At 55.8% G+C, this 21,178-nt stretch overlaps 1 protein-coding gene across 1 annotated transcript in view; it reads right to left on the reverse strand.

The window, feature by feature from the left end:
* The window catches only part of LRRFIP1 (LRR binding FLII interacting protein 1), a gene marked incomplete at both ends in the record, with an annotated part of 130,754 nt that overhangs the window by 54,669 nt on the left and 54,907 nt on the right, over positions 1-21,178 (reverse strand). The window contains 2 exons of the mRNA XM_080688759.1: positions 241-258; positions 3,514-3,600. Of these exons, the coding sequence (XP_080544885.1) occupies positions 241-258; positions 3,514-3,600 (105 nt within the window). The remainder of the gene's footprint in view (positions 1-240; positions 259-3,513; positions 3,601-21,178) is intronic.

Genomic DNA, 21,178 nt, shown 5'->3' on the forward strand with positions numbered 1-21,178 from the left:
AATTTCTCGAGGAAATGGGGATGGGAGAGGCATGCAGGACAGAGGCGTGACTGTGGCTGCCCGAGGGTGGGTGGGGGCTGATGGAGTGAGCACTCTCGGACGAACCCACGCAGGGACGCAGAGAGGGGTGTCTGTGTGTCTCCAGCGCAAGCGGGATTTGTGGGCGGCGTCAGGCACTTGGCAAGGAAACCGGAACCACAGGCATGCATGTAAAGCCGAGGTGAAGGGACAAGGGCCTACCTTTTGAACCTGATAGCTCTACAGAGGGCGGGAGGGAGAGGGGAGGAAAGAGAAGATTCGATTAAGGCGGCAGCAACATCAGAGAGCAAGGTCTGCCAATACCCAGAAATCGGAATAAAAGCCATCCTGGAGGGAAAAGCGAATACTGGTAAAATATGAATTAAGATGATGAAGTCCCTGTGAAGGAGTTAGCCGCGTACCACTCATTCTAAACGCTGTTTTAGATACTCTGGAGAAAGACTTACCCACAGGAATCGCACCCAGAAGTGTATACAACCTGTTATCCTCAGTGGGGAAAAGTGCCTCTTGCCTGTATTGAAAGTTTCTTTTCGTAGTAACAAAAGTTTAACCACGAAGAGTACAAGACAGAGGCTTTGCTGTCTGGATGGCTGCAGGCACGTACAGGATAAGCAGGAGCATCCTCGCCAAGCAGACAGAGCGACCGATAGAGCGCACCTGAAATACTGCCCAAGCAGCTGGTCCCATCCAGTGACGTGAGTCGGCCTGCCTCCACGGTTTCTCCTAATTTTGTAGTGATCTCAGGTAAGACTGAGACACCCACTCATCGGAGTCCGAGGTGGGCAAGCGCAGGGGAATGTATTTGGCACAGCGGCTGTACAAGTCAGTAGCAACAGAAGAGGGACACCCTGCGCCCCTTTATTCAGGTCCTGCTATGGGGTCAAGGTCCACTGGGATTTTCTGAGGAGCACCTCCATGTTGTGCTCCCTAATAAAGCCACTGAAAAGGACTTCATGCGTATCTTTTTTGGGGGGAGGGGGCACTAAGAGTGGAACCCAGGGGCACTCTACCTCCGAGCTACACCCTTAGCCCTGTTTTGTATTCTTTATTTTGAAACAGGGTTTCACTGAATTGCAAAGGGCCTCACTAAGTAGCTGAGGCTGGCTCTGAACTAGTGTGAGCCTCCTGTCTCGGCCTCCCGAGTGCTGGGATTACAGGCGTGCGCCACCACGCCAGGCTCATCTGCATCCTTTTAGAGAGCCTGAGAGCGGGGAGAGGAGTGGATGAAGGGGGTGCTGGGTGAGCTGAGCGGCCTGGGGTCTGAGCAGGTGCAGCCAGCTCACCGTCCAGAGGCTTCACGCAGGCCTGCGCCCACGGTCCCACTGTGCTCGGCTGCCCCCTCCTGTCCACACACTCTGCAAGGCCTGCTGGGGGATGCCAGCACTGCCCATGGCTGCTGGCCTCCCCAGCTGCTCTGGTGTTCTCAGAGCGCCCTGGGCCTCCACAGACCCAGCCTCCTCCTCAAGGAGAGCTGGCCTGCCCAGCAGCACCCGGGTGCACACCAAGGCAGGGGTCCCACTTCTCAATTTTAGACCGTTATCAATCCTCCTAGTTAAACACGGGTCCTCCCAGCATAGCCAACCATATTCATTCCTCCTTAATCAACAACTTACAATGCCAGGCCCCAGGATGTCAAATGGAGCAAGCCCAGCGATCTCTGGTTCTAATAATAGCCAGGCCCAAGATGAGCCGTGTACGCAGTCCACGGTGGTGGGTCCACCATCCACCATCGCAGAGGTGTCTGCGAGCAGCAATCGCCATCCTCTAGATGTGCACACAGCCTCTCTGCACACGTGTGCACACACACAGCCATGAATCCCTGGACCCGGGGCAGACCAGGAGCAGCTCCACGGACGGCTGTCACCTCTGCGCCAAGCCTACCGCCAGAGGTGCCTGGTTTCCGTCTGATACACTGTGTCTAGACCAGAGACACTTGCTTAGCAAGGCCAGGTGCCCTTCCTCCCAGGAAGTGACCAGGATTCGATTTCCCCTTGGTGTGGGTGCCACATGCTGATGGCTGGCTCTTAGCGAGAACTTTTGCCAAAGAACTCGTGAGTAATGAGCTGTTTGCATCATTGTGCATATATTTACATCAATTTTACCCATAATTAAGAACAGAATGTGTTCTATCTGAACACGTAATTTGGAAGACCGACGTGTGTGTACACACTGTACAAAGAGTTTCACCTTGATTTTGCGGGGATTTTACATTGGATTCACGAGAACATGGTCACCAGCGCTGTCGGGACACAAGGGGGCCTGCCCCGGGGGCTGAGGTGGCAGCCACAGTCATGAGATGTATTCACAGGGCAGGGACAGGAGTCCAACCAAAGACCATGAAACCTGGCAGCGCCACTGAACATTCCAGGAAATCCTTTTAACAACCTTTTCATGACCTTAGTAAAGAATAGACTAGTGACTGGGAGAACCGGGGAACCACAGCAAAGCCGGATGCGCCTGGCACAGGTAGGCGGCCGTGGTGGCTACTAAGAACAGATGCTCCTAATGAGACCAGCGGTGGCCGCGGCCAGTGACTCGGCCACCGTACAGCCCGGGGCCCTGTGCCTCCAGAGCTGTGGAAGGGCTGGCAGTGCGTGAGCCCACACAGCTGTGGCCTCGAGCGCGGGCCACCTCTGGACACACTGGAGGGGCTGAGGCTATGAGCCATCGCGCAGGAGCAGCAGACGCAGAACCTGCCAAGGGAACCTCTGTCCAGCACAATGCACTCAGACCTTAACAGGAAAAGCCCGCCGGGAGGGGACCAGAGTGGGGTGTCCCTGGGGCCCGGGCAGGGCAGCTCACAGTAGGGCTTTTTGCCACACTGGCTTCGAAGTCATGGAAACACTCTCCACCCTAATGTGAGTTAAAAGCCCACCCACTGCCACAAATGACTTTGGCCCCAGAGAGATTATGAAAACCAGTAGCAAACATCATGAACAGGTGAGGAAAGACATTGACATCCCTTTGCCCAGAGGACAATGACTTCCAAAGTGACCAGTGGGACATCCACTCTGCTCTCTGTACCACTGTTCAACGCTATAAAATCCTCAGGGGAGATATTTTTAGATGAAACAAGTTGGTCATTTAAAAGAAAAAGCCCTGCACTTCCCCATTCCAATTCAGAGGACTCAGGTCCAAGTTCAACAGTCTGACCTTGAAGTTCAGACCCAGCTCCTTCGGGCTCCTCTCGGCCAGCGAGCAGGGCTGGGAAGCTTTCCTTCTGGCAAGCAGCCTGCAGGCTCTGCTCAGGAGGCAGCGGGCCCGCGTGGGGGGCAGGCATGCCCGGCATCACAGCTATGTGCACCCCTGACCTGACCCTGAACGGCAGCCACAAACGTGACCGAACTCCAGCCAGGAGCACCGTGCTGGGGACAGGTGCGCAGGTGGCACCAGGTGCCTCTGCGTGTGCAGGTGGAGCTCAAGATTGGAACCACCATGTACCGTGAAAGAACGGACCAGAAGCCCCGGCCTTACCTCCTTCTGCTGCCGCTCCAGCTCCTTCATCCGGATCTCACGAGCCTCGGCACGGGCTGCGCGCTTTGCCGCGAGCCTGGCCTCCGCCTGAAACACACCAGAAATCTCATTAGCGCACAGGCCAGATGCACCTTCCAAGGAGAGGGCTAATGATGCTGCTGTGCAGAGGAAATCTTGTTCAGAATTTAATATACAGATGGCAGCGACTCACAGACATCTACGGGCTGCAAGGGTCAGCAGGAGCGCTGACACGGTACAGTTCAGTAGTCCCCCTTCCCCACAAGGTCACTCTCCCCGTTTTCTGTTACCTGTGGTCCACAGATATTACATAGAAAATTCCAGAAATAAACAACGTGCAGTTCTGAGTAGTGTGATGGAAGCTCGCACTGGCCTGCTCCATCCTGTCCTGATGCCAACTATCCTGTGTCCAGCGTATCCAGGCTGTAGATGCTGCCTGCCTGGCACTCGGTGGCTGCAGACTGACTGCGGTAACACTACAGTACTTGAGTTCAGGTCACCCTGATTTGATTAGTAATGGGCACAGAGCACCGAGTGGTGACGGAGGTGGTCCAGGTGTGCCAGAGAAACACAAAGTGCTTCCCTTAAACGAAAAGTGGATGTTCTTGACTTAATAAAGAAGTCACGCCGGGTATGGCGGCACACGCTTGTAATTTTAGTACAGGAGGATCACAGGTTCAAAGCCAGCCTCAGCTACTTAGTGAGGCGCTCTGCAACTTAGTGAGATCCTGTTTCAAAATAAAAAATAAAGATAGGGCTGGGGGTATAACTAGAGGTAGAATGCCCCTGGGTTCAACCCCAATACTGAAAAGAAAAAAAGAAATCAGATACAGAGGTTGCTAAGCTCTAGAGTGTGTTGCTGTTGATAATGTCTTACTGTGTCTAATTTAGAGTTAAGTCTCATCACAGACGTGCACATATGGAAAAATATAGCATGCATAATGTAGGGTCCCCTACTACCTGCAGGTGAGGCACCCACTGGGGGTCCCGAACGCATCCATTGTGGATAAGGGGGGACGACTGTCATGACCACTAACCCGCTTCAATCGAGCCTTACCCAATGCCAGATGGGCACCACCCTAAGTGCTCACATGTGACCCCACGAGCTCCTTGCAGGTCCAGCCCAGCCCCTTTTTTTTTCCAGAGCAGGAAGCAGAGTCTGGGCGAGCTGCCAGACCCCAGGACTCCACCTCACCCCCAGGGCTCACTCCCCAGGCCCCAGGCCCCTCTCTGCAAACCCTGCTTCCCCTCGTGCCCTGACCCTGTAGCACTCGAGCTCACAGGAGCATAGGGGGAGGGGCCCAGCGATTAGACACCTGCCTACTGGGCAGCCTTTCTGTAGCCATGGTCCTGCCTGGTCTACAGAGGGCAGCTAATGTGTCTGACCTGGCCAGCCCCGCTGCTGCTGCTGCTGGCCTCAGAACACTGTCTCCAGCCTCACAGACCTCCACCCTATCCCACCTTCCTGCAACATAGCTTCCAGGGAGGCCCGGCAGGGAATCCCAGAGCACTGTGTTCTGGGATAAGCAAGTCCCACCTCCCTTCCACTTTGGGGATCTTCATCTGTGATTCTTCTACCAATGTTGCTGCAGTTTTCAGTGGTCTCGCTGTTCCCTAGCTGACCCTAAAATGGGGCTTCAGAGACAGTCAGCGGCCCGGCAGCTTGGCCGTGGGCCCACCCGGCAGCCGGGCCTGCACTGGGCTCCCGCTCCCCGGCAGGCGTTCCGGGCCGGGGCCCATCTCTCTCCCACCCCCGTGCCACCTGACAAATTGCTCTTCCTCCTAAATCCCAAGTGGAGAGTGGCTGCAGGTGACCTGTCCTGGAGGCTCAATGGGGTTCCTTTACCGACCCATTTGCGGGGTTCCTTTACTACCCGGCCTGTGCCTTCCCAATCCAGGGGTGTCAGGAGCACAGGGCAGCAGAGCCCAGGAACCTGGGGCTGTTTTCAACCTTCTAGGCCACGTTGAGTGGGGGAAGGGCCTCTGGGGGTCTGAAGATACCCACATCTGGGGGTCTGAAGATACCCACAGCTGCAGGGGGAGGAGGGAAGGTTCACCAAACCCATCCACATTCACAGTCCCTGGCCAGGGTGACTAAAGTCACTCCCTGGAATGGGGAGGAACTTGGCTGTGGCCTCTTGGCTCCAGTTCTAAGCAGGAAGAGAATAAGACAGGTTGTTTGTTACCACTAGGGTGGACCCCGGGGCTCCTGTATGCCAGCCTAGCCCTCTATCACTAAGTACACCCTCTGCACCCCAGGAGAGCTCTGACAGCAGCCTAGACGGGAGGTCAGAGAGGGGGTCTGGAGGAAGGGAAAACAGAGGGGAGAAGAGAAGAGGGCCTGGACACAGGCCAGTAATCCCAGTGCCTGGGAGGCTGAGACAGGAGGATCACAGGTCTGCGGCCAACCTCAGCAGCTTAGGGAGGCCCTTGCAACTTTGTGAAATTGTGTTTCAAAATTAAAAACATATATATGGTGGGGGTGTAGCTTAGCAATAAAATGTCCCTGGGTTTCATCCCTAGTACCACAAATAAACAATAAAATAAAAAGGGAGACGGGGCACGGGAATGTAGGGCTGGGGAAAGGATGGGGCTGCTGGAGGGGGCAAGGAATGGAGTGAGCAGGACTGCAAGAGGGCCCCCAGACTCCTGCCCCTGGTGGACACACCCTGCAAGCCTCTCCCCTGGAGGGGGGTGACTGTGAACACGAAATGTCACTCTATTAAGTGGCAAACAGCTAAGGCTCCCATCAGCTGAGTCTGAGTTGAGTGAAAGGGAGATTGTGCTTGGTATCATGCCTGATGAGGGGGGCCTATGAGGGCTCTGGAAGTCAGCCTTCTGCCTGCTGGCTTTGACAAAGCCCAAGTAAGGCAGGCCCACCAGGGGCTACACAGCCTCTGGGAGCTGAGAGTAGCCCCCGGGTAACAGCCAGGTGGAAGAACGGACCCCAGCGTAACCACCCGGTAAGCTCAGAAGAGGAGCCCAAGCTCCAGAAAGACCCAGCCTGGCCGATCCCTGACTGCAGCCCCTAAGACCCGAGGGCATAGAGACCCACGTGGGGCTGCCCCAGGGAGCCGGGAGACCGCAATGGTGCTCTTTTGAAATGGCTTGTGTTGTCTGTGGGCGTGTTACACACGGTGGATGGCCAGCAGGAGGCAAGTTCCCTGCAGCGGCTACCCTCACACAGTGCGGGCCGCTGTGAGCTGGGGGAGGGCGCGCCTGCACACCTGCGTCAGGGCTGCCGCCATCCAGCCCCCACCCAGAACTGGGCTATAGGCCCTCGACAGGCTCAGTGGCCTGAGCTTGTGGAACCTGTCACCTCAGGCCCTGGAGCGGCACAGGGTTCCCGCCACGGTGCGCCTTCAGCCTGCCACGTCTGCCGTAACCCAGCGGACAACAGCACCAAGAGACCAAGACCGGCAGCCTTTGCTCTGAGGGACACTGGCCTGCGCTGATGTTAAGCATGTTCTTTTCCTGTTTGTGTGTGTGTGGTACTGGGGATTGAACTCAGGGCCACTCTACCTCCGATCTACACCCCCAGACCTATATTTTTATTCTTTATTTTGAAACAGGATCTCACTAAGTTGCAGAGGGCCTCACTAAGTAGCTGAGTCTGGCCACAAACCCGCGATCCTCCTGTCTCAGCCTCCCAAGTACTGGGATTCCCAGCGTGCACCACCATGCCTGGCTCTAGAATATATTCTTCACGAACACCAGCTAGTCAACCTCGACAAAAGCCTGACCGTGCCATCAACTCCCACTAGGATTTAGAAAGAAGCTCACTTTGTAGCCCAATAAGATTTCAGATCCTCAAAAACTCTGCCTTATAAAGCATTGATACCTCTTAAGATTCTCCTAGGACTCACACGGGGAGACGAGCGCTTCTGGTATAGGAAGCCGGGGCGATGGTTTAGCTTCTTGGAATCTAACTGAGAACCAGCAGACACAGGAACCTGACCTCTAAACTAGTAAACACCTACGTGTGACGTGCGCACGTCTTCATGAGCACAAAACTACGCTGATCACAGGATGGCTCCGCACTAGCCTAAGACACCCCAAAGAAACCACCCAGCGCTTTAGCCACACAGTGCGTCCTACTCAGAGACCGTCAGGAATAGGGAGACGCCAGACAGAGCACAGAGGAGGCTGGCCAGCAACTCCTGACTGCGGAGCCACCAGGAAAGTGCTCCAGTGACGGAGGAATTAATAAACAAGAAGCAGAGATCAGCCAGGTCCGTTACAGCGACACACGCACAGCCTCTGTCCCTCTGCGAAGCCCCAGCCTGTCCTCCAGGCGCAGCCGTCCCGCAGGCTCCTCCGGGGGTAGGACAACGCCTTCCTTGACCCTTGACCCGTGCACTTATAAAGTAAAAGCCTCGTGCTCGAGGTCGCAGCGTGTCGGGCTGCCTGGAGAGTATCTAGACCAGCCTTTCACCGTCCGTACTTAGCAGGGACGGGGACAGGAGGGCATCCTGACCATCCTGAACAGGGCCCGCACCCGCTCACACAGCAGCACCGCCTGGGACAGCGGGGAAGGGTTCTCAAGATGCAGTCTGGTGCCCGGTGTCTGGGGATACAGGCAAATTGATGCTGTACTGGTGACACGCACAACAGCAGAAAAGTGGGGCAGGGACCGTCCTGGGGGAGAGCCTAGCTCTTGGGGCCTGGGGAGAGTGTCCTGCAGGGCGCCAGCCTTGGCCAAAGCCTGAAAGGCAAAGGGCGGGAGCCATGGCTGGGCGCTGGGGCGGCCGGGGATAGGTGTCAGGGCCCGGGACGCTGCACCTCGGCTTCTCGAAGGAGTTCCTAATCCCTGAGGGTTTAAACAAGGACACAGAAGAGTCTGGCTTGTGTTTCAGACACATGGGCGGGCACCAGGACAAGGAGGGCACACGAGATCCGCGAGTTAGTCGCCTTCTTCTGAGCGCACGGCCCAGCACGCAAACGCCGTGAGATGCATTGGAGAGGAGAAAGGGCACTGGGAGGGGGGCAACCAGGACCCCAGGGCCCCGAGGAGAGTCCTGAGGACCCCTGGGGAAAAGTCTGCCACTCTGTCCCCACCCAGAGGCTCATGGCCCCTGGGGTGTACCCAAACCCCAGCACACCCACTCATTCCGGAGGCCCCGGTGAGTTTCGCAGTCAGCAGCTGCCCCGTGTGACCCTCTCCAAGCCTCAAGACTCACGGGAGATGGCAAAGACCCGAGAAGCTGGTAGGATGCAAGGAATGGAGAAAAGTAGGGATGGAATTATGGAGTTCTTAGGGAATTCCAGAACTTGGGACACAACACATAAACCGTACATGGTGTAACACAGAAAAGCGCCAGGAGGTAGGCCTGCACGTGGCCACCCACCCATCAGTTTCAACATTCTTCAGCTGGTAGCTGATGGAGTCAGCTGGACCTTCCCTGACTGCAGAATGGCTTCCTGCTCCCTGACCTCAGGGCATGGGGCTGCGGCTTCCTGGCTGGCCCTCAGGGGTGTGGCTGGCCCTGTCTGCTCCCTTGCCAGGGCAAAGGTGGCCCAGCAAGACCTCCCTCTTCCCCAGGCCCAGGGGCCCCACTCGAGGGGCCCCTGGAGAGGAGGAGCTCTGGATCTGGCACCCCCCCACCTCCCCGATACCTGCTTTGCTGAGATATAGCCCCAAACCCTCAAGGACAAAATGATTCGGCTGCTCCCTGATCTGCCTTCAAGTACCCTAGAGAGTGGACAGGAAGGCTGAAGGTGGGTCAGTGCTGAGACCAGAGGGTGGGGCCACGGGGCTCTCGAGGGTCGCCCCAGCTGGTCTCCCCTGGGGGCTGGCCAGAAGCACAGAGCAGGAGCCTTGGGGTGGCCCGCGTCTGGGCTTCAGAAGCCCCGGGCCGGTGCTCAGGGTGGGGCCTCTGCTGTGTGTGAGGGACCAACATCTTGGGAGGTTTCATATTTTCATAATAAGTAGCAGAAAACTAAGAAGGAAGGAAGGAAGGAAGGAAGGAAGGAAGGAAGGGAAGGCACAGTCCCCAAAACCATGCGCATGTGCTGCTGCTCGATGGCCAGTGTGGGGTCTGCTGAGCTGCCCACCTGGGCCGGGCAGCAGCCGACAGGGCTGGGCTCCGTGACAAACCCCAGGAACTCCTACAACTGTGATCCAGAGTGTGAGCCCCCTCCCCTTGTAGGGACAAGCCAGGCCCCGCCCCAGCTTCCTGGATCCCGGGCCTGGGAGCCCATAAACAGGCTTTTACAGCCACTGGGTTTTAAAGCCAGGTACTCCTCCAGTGGAGATGCCAGGGAAGAAGAGTCCACTTAACACCAAAGGCGCCTTATGGTAAAGACGCTAACGCAGAGCCACGGGCGGGCCTCAGAGCCCCACAGCTGATCCTATTTTACCTTCCACACATCCCACAGCCTGCTGGTACTGAGGTGAGGGATCGAGTCTGCCCCCAGGACCCCAGGGTCTCCCAGTCACCAGCCTCAATGCCCCACAGCCCCCTGCAGGGTCTGGGGGGCCTCAGCCAGGCCCCCGGCTCACAGATCATGTCTCCCACTGAAATGCCTTCTCTGGGCTGCACAGACCCAGGGTGAAGTCCCCAGGGCCAGGCTGGGGAAGCCTTGCAGACAGCTGTGTGAGGTCCTGTCCCGGGCCACAGACAAAGCACCCACTGGGAGCCCCCTCAGTGATGGACCCTGCCTGGGCAGCGCCCAGACCGGCTCCAGTCCTGGACGGAACTGCAGGGCAGAAGCTGGTCCAGAAGGCGGCCAGACAAATGGCCCAACCCCTGCCTGTCCCCAGCATCCCACACGGCTACCAAGAGCCGATGGACCAGGCGTCCAGAGGGAAGAGGGTGGGGGCTCACAGACAGTCCAGCTGGCTGGGGACCGAGGCCCAGGAGAAGGAGGCAGAACAGTTATTCCCTGGGACAGAAACGGAAGCCGGGGTAGGGCCAGCAGGCCGGGGAGCCCTCCCACACACCCAGCCCAGCCACACCGGCTTCCCTCCCAGTGCGGTGGGGTTTTGCGAGCAGCAGCAGATACTGCTCTAGGTGGGGTTCACCCCAACACCAGTGGTGTCTGGGCCCCTAACAGCTCAAGTGGCATCTGCACCCTTCTTGTGGCTCCTACCTGGGCCCCCCGCCCTGTGGTGGACCAGAGGCAGGACCAGCTGTATGAACAGAGGCCTCCGGGGGAAGGAGGCGTTACAGGAAGCTGCTCTGCAGATTCTGAAAGGCGCCACGCTAGCTCAGGGCTCTGCGCCTGCGTTTCCTGGGTGTTGAAGCCTAGAACTCTGTATCCCAGGCCCTCTGGCCCTGCAGTCTGCCTGGGACAGTAACACCAAGGGTCCAGCACTCTACAGAGAAGCTGGAGGGGCTTATGGGTCTCAGGGCTAGGGCTGTTCTTGAGAAACCGGAGAGAGACCCCTGATGTCACTCCATCCACCCTGGCTGCCTAGGCTACGGCAGAACCCAGCGCAGGCGACCTTCCTGGGGGTGCGCGCTGACATCCCCAAGCGGCTGCTGTGGAGAAGCCTGTCACTGTCCTTATAGAAGCTCAAGGGAGGGCCTGGAAGAGAGGACCAGGTGGGGCCCAGGCGAGGGGCTGGGGCTCTGTACCTCCCTGCTTAGATGCCAGGTGGAAACAGTGCCCCGGGGGCTATTCAGGGAGAGAAGCAATTTATGTGCTGTAAAGCAGTCCACAAATAGGAGGAAGTTTTCATATTAATTACATGTGTACAATTGGCCTCCAGAGTCACTGGCCCCTAGGAGCAGGGACAGCCTGCTGGACTCCTGGCCCAGCCTGGAGGGTCACGTTGGCCTCCAGGTCGTAGAACCAAGCAGAACTGAAACACGGTACCATTTTCTACCAGGCCCCATGATATGTTGTGGTGATACTTTATAACCTTTCTGGAAAAGTTCTGAGGATTCTTTACAGTTGGAGCCTGTGGCTGTAACAGGAATGTTGTACGGCCAAGCCTGCAGTGGCCAGCAAAGGACTGCTCTGTTTACGAACAGGAAGGGGCCCTGGTGCCTGCCGGGAAGGCGGCCTGGACCCCCGAGGCCTGCCGGCCGCACCGGTGGGCAGCCGGTGCCATGACTGCCTCGCCCTGCCGCCTCGCCCTGAGGAGGAAGCTGACACAGGGTCCCTTCCTGACTTGCCTTGGCCGCAGGAAGTGGCAACAGCCACCAACTTTGGTTTCCATGGAAACCCCGCCCCTCATGCAGGCGACTCTAAAAACCGTCCGATATTCAATACTGCCAAGCAGAACCAGCGGCAGAAGGAAAAGGCCAGTACCCACCACGCGTCCCTTGGCAATGACAACACTGTACTGTGGTCTCAGAAGAAACGCTCATCCTTCCAAAGCCCTAGCACGGCATCCCCAGTAGTGAGCTCCCAGTCACACAGGGGCCTGCTCTTCATGTGAACAGCAGGAGTGCCCCCTCTCAGGGAGGGCACTGAAATACTGGGGGGCTCAAGGTACTGTGTGTGTGTGTGGGGGGGGGGGGTCCATCCTGCCTGTAGACAGGCCGGCGCTGGGAAGAGCTTTCCATTGACTACTCAGGCAGATGGGAAAACGCTGCGTAATATTAGGATGCACACACTGACTCCAACTTAACATAGAAACTCAAAATATGTGTCACGTGGTTCCAACGTTTTCTGGGGATGCGGTCAGCATGGGGAGCAGGGAGCTTTCCCAAGAGCCAGTCTCCAGCTCAGGACGCCAGACCACAGGCAGCAACACAGAGGGTGGCGCTGGGGTCTCAGCGCCAGACACCTGCGGGGTCTGCACCTGCAGCAGGAGCACCGGGATCTGACCATCCTTCCTTGCACCTGGCCATGTGAGTGTCTATCTCAGCTCCATATCACACTACTATAAAAGACCTTCCTTGACTCGTTCGTCATGTTACAATTAAAATCTTCTCTCCACTTGAAATTCTGTGATTGATTTGACTGAATTGACCATCTGTGATTTTCATTTCAGGTTAGTAATGAAGAGGTTGAAAACTAGTTATATAAAGAGTGTGCTGGTTCTGACAGGGCTAAGCCTACGCAGCCCAGAAGCACACCCCGTCCTCCACACTCGGGGCACCCAGAAGACAAGTCCAGGAAGTCCAGACAACTCCTAGACGTGGCGGCAGACCTCTTGGTAGGATCCGAGTGTCTGCTGGTGGAGACGGTCCAGGGGACTCAGAGATGTGGCTCCGGCGTGCACTCTATGCATTAGCAGTTGTAGGGGCTTGGATAAGTGACTTAACTTTTTTTTTTTTTTTTGGTGGTGGTACTGGGGTTCCTGGAAGCCCTTCTACCTCCGGGCTACACTCCCAGACCTATTTTTACATTTTTATTTGGAAACAGGGTCTCCTAAGCCAGCGCACGCGGCTGGCTTCGAACCTGCGCGATCCTCCTGTCTCTGCCTCCCAAGCGCGGGGATTACAAGCGTGCGCCACCACGCCCGGCGTGACTTAACTTTTGAACATCAGCCCCCGTTGTAGAAGTGGGGAAGGGAACTAGGCTACGTCACCTCGAAGAGCTTCCTTCTCTGAAACTCAACATCTACACGGTTGCTAAGCATTTCCTGGTTCTCTGGAATTCCACATCTTTACGCAGTGGTAAAATAACTGTACTCTGAGATCATCCAGGACTTCTCTTTCTCTGCTCTGCTACTGGAAGTCTCATGGTTTGGCATTTCAGAATAATAAACTTCTTTAAAGCACTTCCAGACTAAAATAACAAGCATATAAATCCAGAACAAAATAATGCTCTTCCTTCTGGAGCCCAACAGCAAATGCGTTTACTTGTTCAAACTTTACAACACGAGCCACCCGTACGGCTGCTGAGCAACAGAAGCCCTGCATAGTGTCTTCTGCACAAATGAATTGCTACTCGTACCATTAATAATTTTTTTTCTGAGATGAGCTGATCTTCATCGCCTTCAATGGTCTCAACATGCTGGAGACTCGCACGAGAACCGTGACTCATGTCCACGTGTGGGATAGTGAGGACGCTTGGCCTCACCTGTGCGCTTCCTGGGCAGGAGACCCGTTCCCTCCAGCCAGTGCGCCTGGGCGCCACTCCCTCCGCTCTGTCTGTCCCACAAACCCACCGTCACTAATAAGGCCGAAAACTCTAGCTGGACCAGGTGTATCCCCTTAGGCACTCAACTGCTGTCCAGAACCTACCGTATACTTGGTCTATACTAAACCATGGACGCCACGGGTTCGACCCTGAATGAAGTTGTCTATTTGAGTGGTTGTGAGAGGGGTTTACACAACTCACAGAAAAGGCGGAAATCCCGGCAGTTCTGGGGTACGCGCTGGCTTAGTTAAAATTGTCATCAGTATGACTGGGCATGGTGGTACATGCTTGCAATCGGGAGGTGGAGACTGGAGGATCATGGTTCATGGACAGCCTCAGCTACTTAGCGAGGCCCTTTGCAACTCAGTGAGACCCTGTTTCAAAAAATAAAAAGACTAAAAAATAGGGCTGGGTTCTATCCCCCATACTGCAAAAAAAAAAAAAAAATCTCCATTATATAAACATATAAATTAAACATTTTGGGCCACTTAGAATAAATTACTTCTCTACTAAAGGTGGTTGTACTTTAGGTTCCAGACAAAAACAACCTGAGTGTAAAGCTGCCAACTCACAGTATCAAGAGAAACCACTCGAAGCCCCCCTCCCCCGAGGGAACCAATGGGTCTCAGAACACGTTTGTGCCGCTGGGTGGATTTCTGTGGTTGCATTATTATTACTATTATTATTATTATTATTATTATTATTATTATTATTTTGGTTTATTGCTTTGGAATTTGACTTGGGAATGCAGGACTGACTAGTATGGTCTACAATCATATAGCAATGTTAAATTATTGAATCTTGTATGTATTCAAAACAATGCATTGTCTTATTTAGTTTTACCTAGATATTCTGAATAATACAAGTTCTAGTAAGCAAATCCATTCCATGAACATTAGCTTTATTTAGGGAATAAAGAGAAACGTGGGTGACCTCCAGTAACTGCACTAAGATAATAAAGGTGCGTCTGCTCACCCGGTGTCTGGCACACAGTGAGACACGGCGGGCTGGCAGGCTGGCTGGGGTCCGGGGTCTGACCCGCCCTCTGGGCTGCAAGATGGATCCTCCAAATGTGAGCAGATACTTTGAAAATGCCTATGAGTAACCGGTCATAAACAATTCCCTTGCTGAGTCACAACGTCCGATTCTTCAGGGATAAGAAATTCCTCTTGAACATTGCCTTTTGAGGCGCAAACACGTTGCACAACACGTCGCCTCTCCATTCTGCCCGGACTGGGTGAGAGCCTCCGCTCTAATCAGGTAACGCTCCAATCAGCTTCGCTGAAGAGCAGTTTTGCAACTATAAATAACTCGATTTCCTGTGCTCATGCACACGGCAGTTGAGACTGCAAGGTTGCAAGGTATTTTTTTTTTTTTTTAATTTGCTAAGGAGGGGGCTGGGGCGTAGTTCAGTGGCAAAGTGCTTGCCTTGCAGGTGTGGTACTTTGGGTTTGATTCCCCAGCTCCAAAAAGACCAAAAAAAAAAAAAAAAAAGACCCCAATTTTTTTTTCCTAAGGAGGCTTCTGCTTGTGATATTAGTTAAGGCTGAACAGAAACTATTGCTTAAAGAAAAAGGGAAATTGAGTCTCTAACTTTGCCTCAGCGAGGCACTCTTAATACTAAAATGTCCTAACTCACTATTTTTACAGCTTACCTACTTGGGGGAATAGTATATTTAGAGCAAACCACTGGCTTCCAGCGCGCTTCTGATGGCATCAAGCCCTGCGTGTACAGGTCACTGACCCTCACCCCACGATGAGGGCTGGGTGGAGTCCCTGTTCTCCGCTCACTGTCTCTCTTCCCTACAGGACTGAGTGCTCATCAGGATGAAGAAAGAGACCAGAGGTGACCCAACCAAACCTGGAAGTTACGAGACCTGAAGAAATGTGTGGTTTCTACACCGCAGCGGCGGGCCTCTCCTGCAGCCAGGGCTGGCCTGGGCTTTCCTAAGATGCCCAGACTCCTGCTGTCTCTGTGGGGTGTGGCGGGGCTCTTCAGCCTCCTCCTACCAGCCCAGTCCCCTCTCACACCCATGTGGCTCCTGCTTTCCATGGGGTCCCTGTTTCTAGGAGCCAAGGACTTTTATTTTTTAATTAATTAATTTATTTATTTTTGTGGAACCGGGGATTGAACCCAGGGGCATTCTACCTCCAAGTTACAGTCCCAGCCCCAATTTTTAACTCTTTATTTTGAAACTGGGTCTCACAAAGTTGCGGAGTGTCTCACTAAGTAGGTAAGGCTGGCCGGGAACCAGCGATCCTCCTGTCTCAGCCTCCCAAGTACTGGGATCACAAACGTGCATTTAATGCCGGGTGGGGGTGGGGGTTTGGCACAAGCCACTTTGGAATCCTCTCTAGTCTCCAGCTGGATGCCTAACCTGAGGCCCAGGGCAGGTCCAGGGTGCCTCCCCTTCTAAGGAACCGCCCACTGCTAAGCCCCGCCCCTCAGCACATTTCCTCCCCAACCAGATCTGAACTTCACAAAGACAGAAAAAAGGACCATGTTTTATTTTGTTCTTGTGTCCCATTTATTTATTTATTTATTTATTTATTTATATTTTTATTTATTATACGGTACTGAGGATGGAACCCAGGGGCATCCTGCCTCCAAGCTACTCCCCCGGCCCTATTTTTTATTCTTTATTTTGAAACAGGGTCTCACTAAGCTGCAGAGGGCCTCACTAAGTAGCTGAGGCTGGCCCCAAATGCAATCCTCCAATCTCAGCCTCTCAAGTACTGGAGTTACAAGTGTGCACCACCATGCCCAGCTTGTGTGTGTGTGTGTGTGTGTGTGTGTGTGTGTGTGTGTGTGTGTGTTACTGGGGATCCGAGCTACACTCGCAGACCTATTTTATATTTCATTTGGAAGCGGGGTCTCACTAAATTGCTAAGAGCCTCACTAAGGCTCACCAAGTAGCTGAGGCTGGCCCCAAATGCAATCCTCCAATCTCAGCCTCTCAAGTACTGGAGTTACAAGTGTGCACCACCACGCCCAGCTCGTGTATGTGTGTGTGTGTGTGTGTGTGTGTGTGTGTGTGTATGTATGTGTGTGTTACGCCCAGCTCGTGTATGTGTGTGTGTGTGTGTGTGTGTGTGTGTGTGTGTGTATGTGTGTGTTACTGGGGATGAAACCCAGGGCTTTCTACCTCCGAGCTACACTCCCAGACCTATTTTATATTTCATTTGGAAGCAGGGTCTCACTAAATTGCTAAGAGCCTCACTAAGGCTCACCAAGTAGCTGAGGCTGGCTTCGAACCTGCATGATCCTCCAGTCTCAGCCTCCTAAGTACTGGGATTACAAGCATGCGCCACCACGCCTGGCTCATGTCCCTTTTTAATAAGGCTTTTGCTATTATTTACTAAAACAAAAAGCTCCCACAGGTTCACAATTTCTTACTAGAAACATCTGGGCCCAAATATGTTTCAGGGTTCAAAATTTGGGGATTTTAGGAAGGTGAGAGGATGTGTACACCACGCATTCTGTAACAACCCAGAGCAGCATGGACAAGGACACAGAGAAATGTATGAATATTCACATTAACAAGGATAAAGAAAAACTAAAAACAGCTTCCCCTGGGTCAGGACAGGCCTCACTGCCAAATAAGTGATTCTGCCTTCAAGTTATGCGCGCACACACACACACACACACACACACACACACACACCTCAGTTTTCTGAGTTTAACTGTTTTTTGTGTGTAGGTGAGAGACTGGACTGGAAACCCAGGGACAGTGTTGGTCTGAGTTACTCCCTAGACCTATTTTACTTTTTATTTTGAAACAGAGTCTGGCTAAATTGTTGAAGGCCTCGCTAAGTTGCTGAGGCTGGCCCTGAACTTGTGGTACCCTTGTCTCAGGCTCCAGGTACTGGGATAACAGGCCTGCGCCCCATGCCCGACTCTGAGTTAACTGAACCCTGGCGTTGGGGTGAGGTGTGGCGGAACTGAGCTGACTGAGCTGAAGGAACAGCTACTCAGTGGAACCGGACCCCACTGGGAGGCTCCGAGTGTTAAGTACGAGCTCACGGTGTTCCGAAGTGTTCATTCCACGCCTCCCTCACGGGAGCCTACCCCGCCTCAAGCCCTGTTCTTTTTTTGTGTGGTGGTACTGGAGATAGAACCCAGGGACATTCTACTTCTAAGCTACACCCCCAGCCCTATTTTTTCTTCTTTATTTTGAAACAGGGTCTCACTGAGTTGCAAAGGGCCTCACTAAGCAGCTGAGGCTGTTGGAACCGTGATCCTCCTGTCTCAGCCTCCCCAATGCTGGGATTACAAGCGTGCGCCACCACGCCCGGCCCTCAAGCCCTGTTCGGAATGTCTGCTCTTCCTTCTCCAAGGCCTCCACTGGTTCTTGGCACTAGGATCTGGCCTAGGACTCATCAGCCCCATCCGCCCCACCCCAGCTTCTGTGGTGCGCTGGGGCCGTTTCTCTGAGCACAGAACCTCAGCGGCACTCCTACCCCTCCTCCTTTCAAGCCCCTTCCTGGTGGAAATCCTGGGGTCTCCCTTGCAGGTTCCCAGGGCCCTAAACTAACTGAAAGGTGGGAACTAGCTCCAAACGTCAGGCCTACTGCCAGACCACTAAGTGAGGTCAAAGAGCTACACAATGGATATTACACACACACACACACACACACACACACACACACACACACCCTGAAGAGCCTCAGAGTAACTTTATTTTTGAGTATGCACTCATCAAAACCTATGCTTCCACAACCCTCTGGCATCTCCCCAAGTTCGCAGCACTTATCCTCATCCTGAAACGTCCACGGACCCCCAGCAGATGACTAACCCACGCCTAGGAGGGACTGATTACTGCGGGCTCTCTTCTCAAGGTCCCACAAAAACTTGATCAAACAGAAATCTAAGGTCTCTCTGTGCACTCTTTTGCTTTTAAATATTCCCATTCCCAATAACCACCACGAACTCCATTAAAACAACCACAAACCTTCCCACCTTGCCCCGGGCCCAATTTGAAGGCCAAACTACCCTGGCGACATCCAGGGTCGGGGCTACTTGTTGGTTGGGCTACGTGATGGTGAAACCCTCCCTACACGTGGAGGAATCTGTCCAGACTCAGGAGACCAGCTAGAGCGGAAATGGGGTCTGGGGTCCTGGAGGAGGGGGGTCCTGGGCCAAGGGCCCGGAAGTGCTCACACCCTCGGGCGCTGGTGGTGTCCTTCCCAGCGCGAGGGCGGCGGCTCTGGGCACCGGATCCTAGGCGCAGCACTTCGTAAAATACCAAACCAGCAGCTCCGCGTGAAACTCTAGACCACGCGCAGAGCTCAGACCTCGGCTGCACCCTGTCCAGGGCCAACCAGCCGGGCAGAGCCTGTCAGGAGACCATCCCCCCAGGCAGCGAGCCTGCTCCTCTCGTCCTTGGCAGGGGCGGGCGGTCAGCGCAACAGGACCCCGACACCAGCCCGCTAACTGGTCCGAGAGCAGCCTGCTCCCGGCCGGCATCCCGCCGGGGCGTCCCGAGTCCCCCGCTGCCCTCCCCTTGGAGCGCTGGGCGCCAGCACACAAAGCCTGGAAGGCGCCTTCCTCTTACCAGTCTCTGAGCTTCGGGACTCAGACAGTCTATTTCCTTGTTCTTCGTGCCCGCGGAGCTGGCCATGTTGCTGGGGTGCGGGTCCAACTGTCCGGCTCCGGGGTCCGCAGGCGGGCGAGCTCAGCGCCGCCGCATCCCCAGCCCCGACGGCGCGCACCCAGACGCCGCCCAGGAACCCGCGCGGCGCGAGCCCAGGCCTCGGTCCACGCCGCCGCTCGCAGATGCCGGCCGGGCGCGGCCGCAGGGCGGGGCGCAGGTGGCCGAGGGCCCCGGCGGGAGAGGAGCCCGGCCCCGCCCCGGCCCCGCCCCGCCCACCGGAGGGCCCGCCCCCAGGCTCCAGCGCCCCGCCCCGCGTCCCCACCGGAAGAGCGGCGTGGAGAAGACCCCGCGCCCCGCCCTGGCCGCCCGCCGGGGTGGCTGAGTCAGCCCTGGGCAAGGGAGACCCCGGGGCGGGGCCTGGCGGGGGCGGGGCCTGGGCCTGGCGGGGGCGGGGCCTGGGCCTGCCGGGGCGGGGCGAGAGTGAACCCAGGAAGCGCGATCCCGGGTCCCAGCCCAGCCGCACCTGCTCGGGTACCCCGCCGGGCGCCGTGGCCCCCGAACCCGGAGGCGGGAGCGAGCACCGGCCGGCGGGCTGGCCGTCCCGCGGACCCGGTGTCTCAGGGCCCGGGCCCTCGCCGTCCGGGCGCGGAGAGACGCTGGTCCCGCGGCCCGCAGTGCGTGGACTTCCCGCGCGCGCCCCCTGCAGCCTCGAGGCGGCGCCCTGGTGATGGCAGTCAAGGCCTTTGGACCTAGCAACCTGAGGATTCCGACCTCGCCCGCCTGGGTCGGAGCAAAGGATGGCAGGAGGCGGCGCCATTCCATTAGAAAGAACTGTCCTGGCCATGCCCGAGGCCTGCCGCGCCTGAAGTCTTCCCGAGCGAGCCCCTTCCTCCTCTGCCCCCAGGCCCTCTCCACATAACGTCCTGGCGTGAGGTTTCGCAGGCCCGGCACAGAAAGGCCACCGCCCGGCGCTGCTCAAAGCGGGAATCAGCAGAGTTGCTTGGTCTGGGTCACGGGGCGAGAGAGAGGAGAGAGAGAGAGAGGAGAGAGAGAGAGAGAGAGAGAGAGAGAGAGAGAGAGAGAGAGAGAGAGAGAAAGAAGAGGAAGAAGAAGAAGAAGAAGAGAGGGGGAGGGAGGGAGGGGAGAGGGAGAGGGAGGGGGAGAGGAGAGAGCGAACAGACTGACCCTTAAACCTCACACCCCCGCGGCCCCTGCCGGCTGGTGGGAAGTGTTGGTGCACACCTGGTGCGCTCGCCCTCCCTGCGGACCAGGCATCCCTGCTGGACGATTTGGAGAGGAGCTCGGAGGGAGCAGAGTGGTGGTCGGGAGGGTGGGCAGCAGGGCAGCTGAGCTCTGAGGGGTGGCAGGACCTGGGACGAGTAGGGGGAGCAAAAGGGAGGCTGAGCAAGGCTGGGGCGGGAGATTTACAGGCTGAGGCAAACACAGCGCCAGGCTTTGATGGACTGGATATCGGGTTCCCATCAACAACTCTCCAGGGTACTGAACTATCTAGCTGTTAGTAGCCGCTGTTCCCACTATAGCACTGTTTCTAAAATGTTGGTATCAGCCGGCACGGCGTGCACACCCGTAATCTCAGTACCTGGGAGACTGACAGGAGGAGCACAGATTCAAGCCAAGCACCGCAGGTTACAGATCCTCAGCAACTCACTGGGGCTCTGCTTCAAAATAAAAAGGGCTGGGGTGTAGCTCAGAGGTATATATACGCCGCCCGGGCTCAGTCCCATCTCTGCCACTCACTGTGGGGTTGACAGCGAGGCACTTAGTCTGAGTCCCCTTAGACAAAAACAGTGGCCCGAAAAGCAAGGGCCAGAGAGGCACCAACACGGAGACTCTGTGTTGGTCAAGAACTAGGATCCGGTGCCCAGAGCCGCCGCCCTCGCGCTGGGAAGGACACCCCAGCAACATGGCCAGCTCCGCGGGCACGAAGAACAAGGAAATAGACTGTCTGAGTCCCGAAGCTCAGAGACTGGTAAGAGGAAGGCGCCTTTCCA

The sequence above is a fragment of the Muscardinus avellanarius genome, assembly GCF_963383645.1.
Source record: "Muscardinus avellanarius genome assembly, chromosome: 2".
Lineage (NCBI taxonomy): Eukaryota > Metazoa > Chordata > Mammalia > Rodentia > Gliridae > Muscardinus > Muscardinus avellanarius.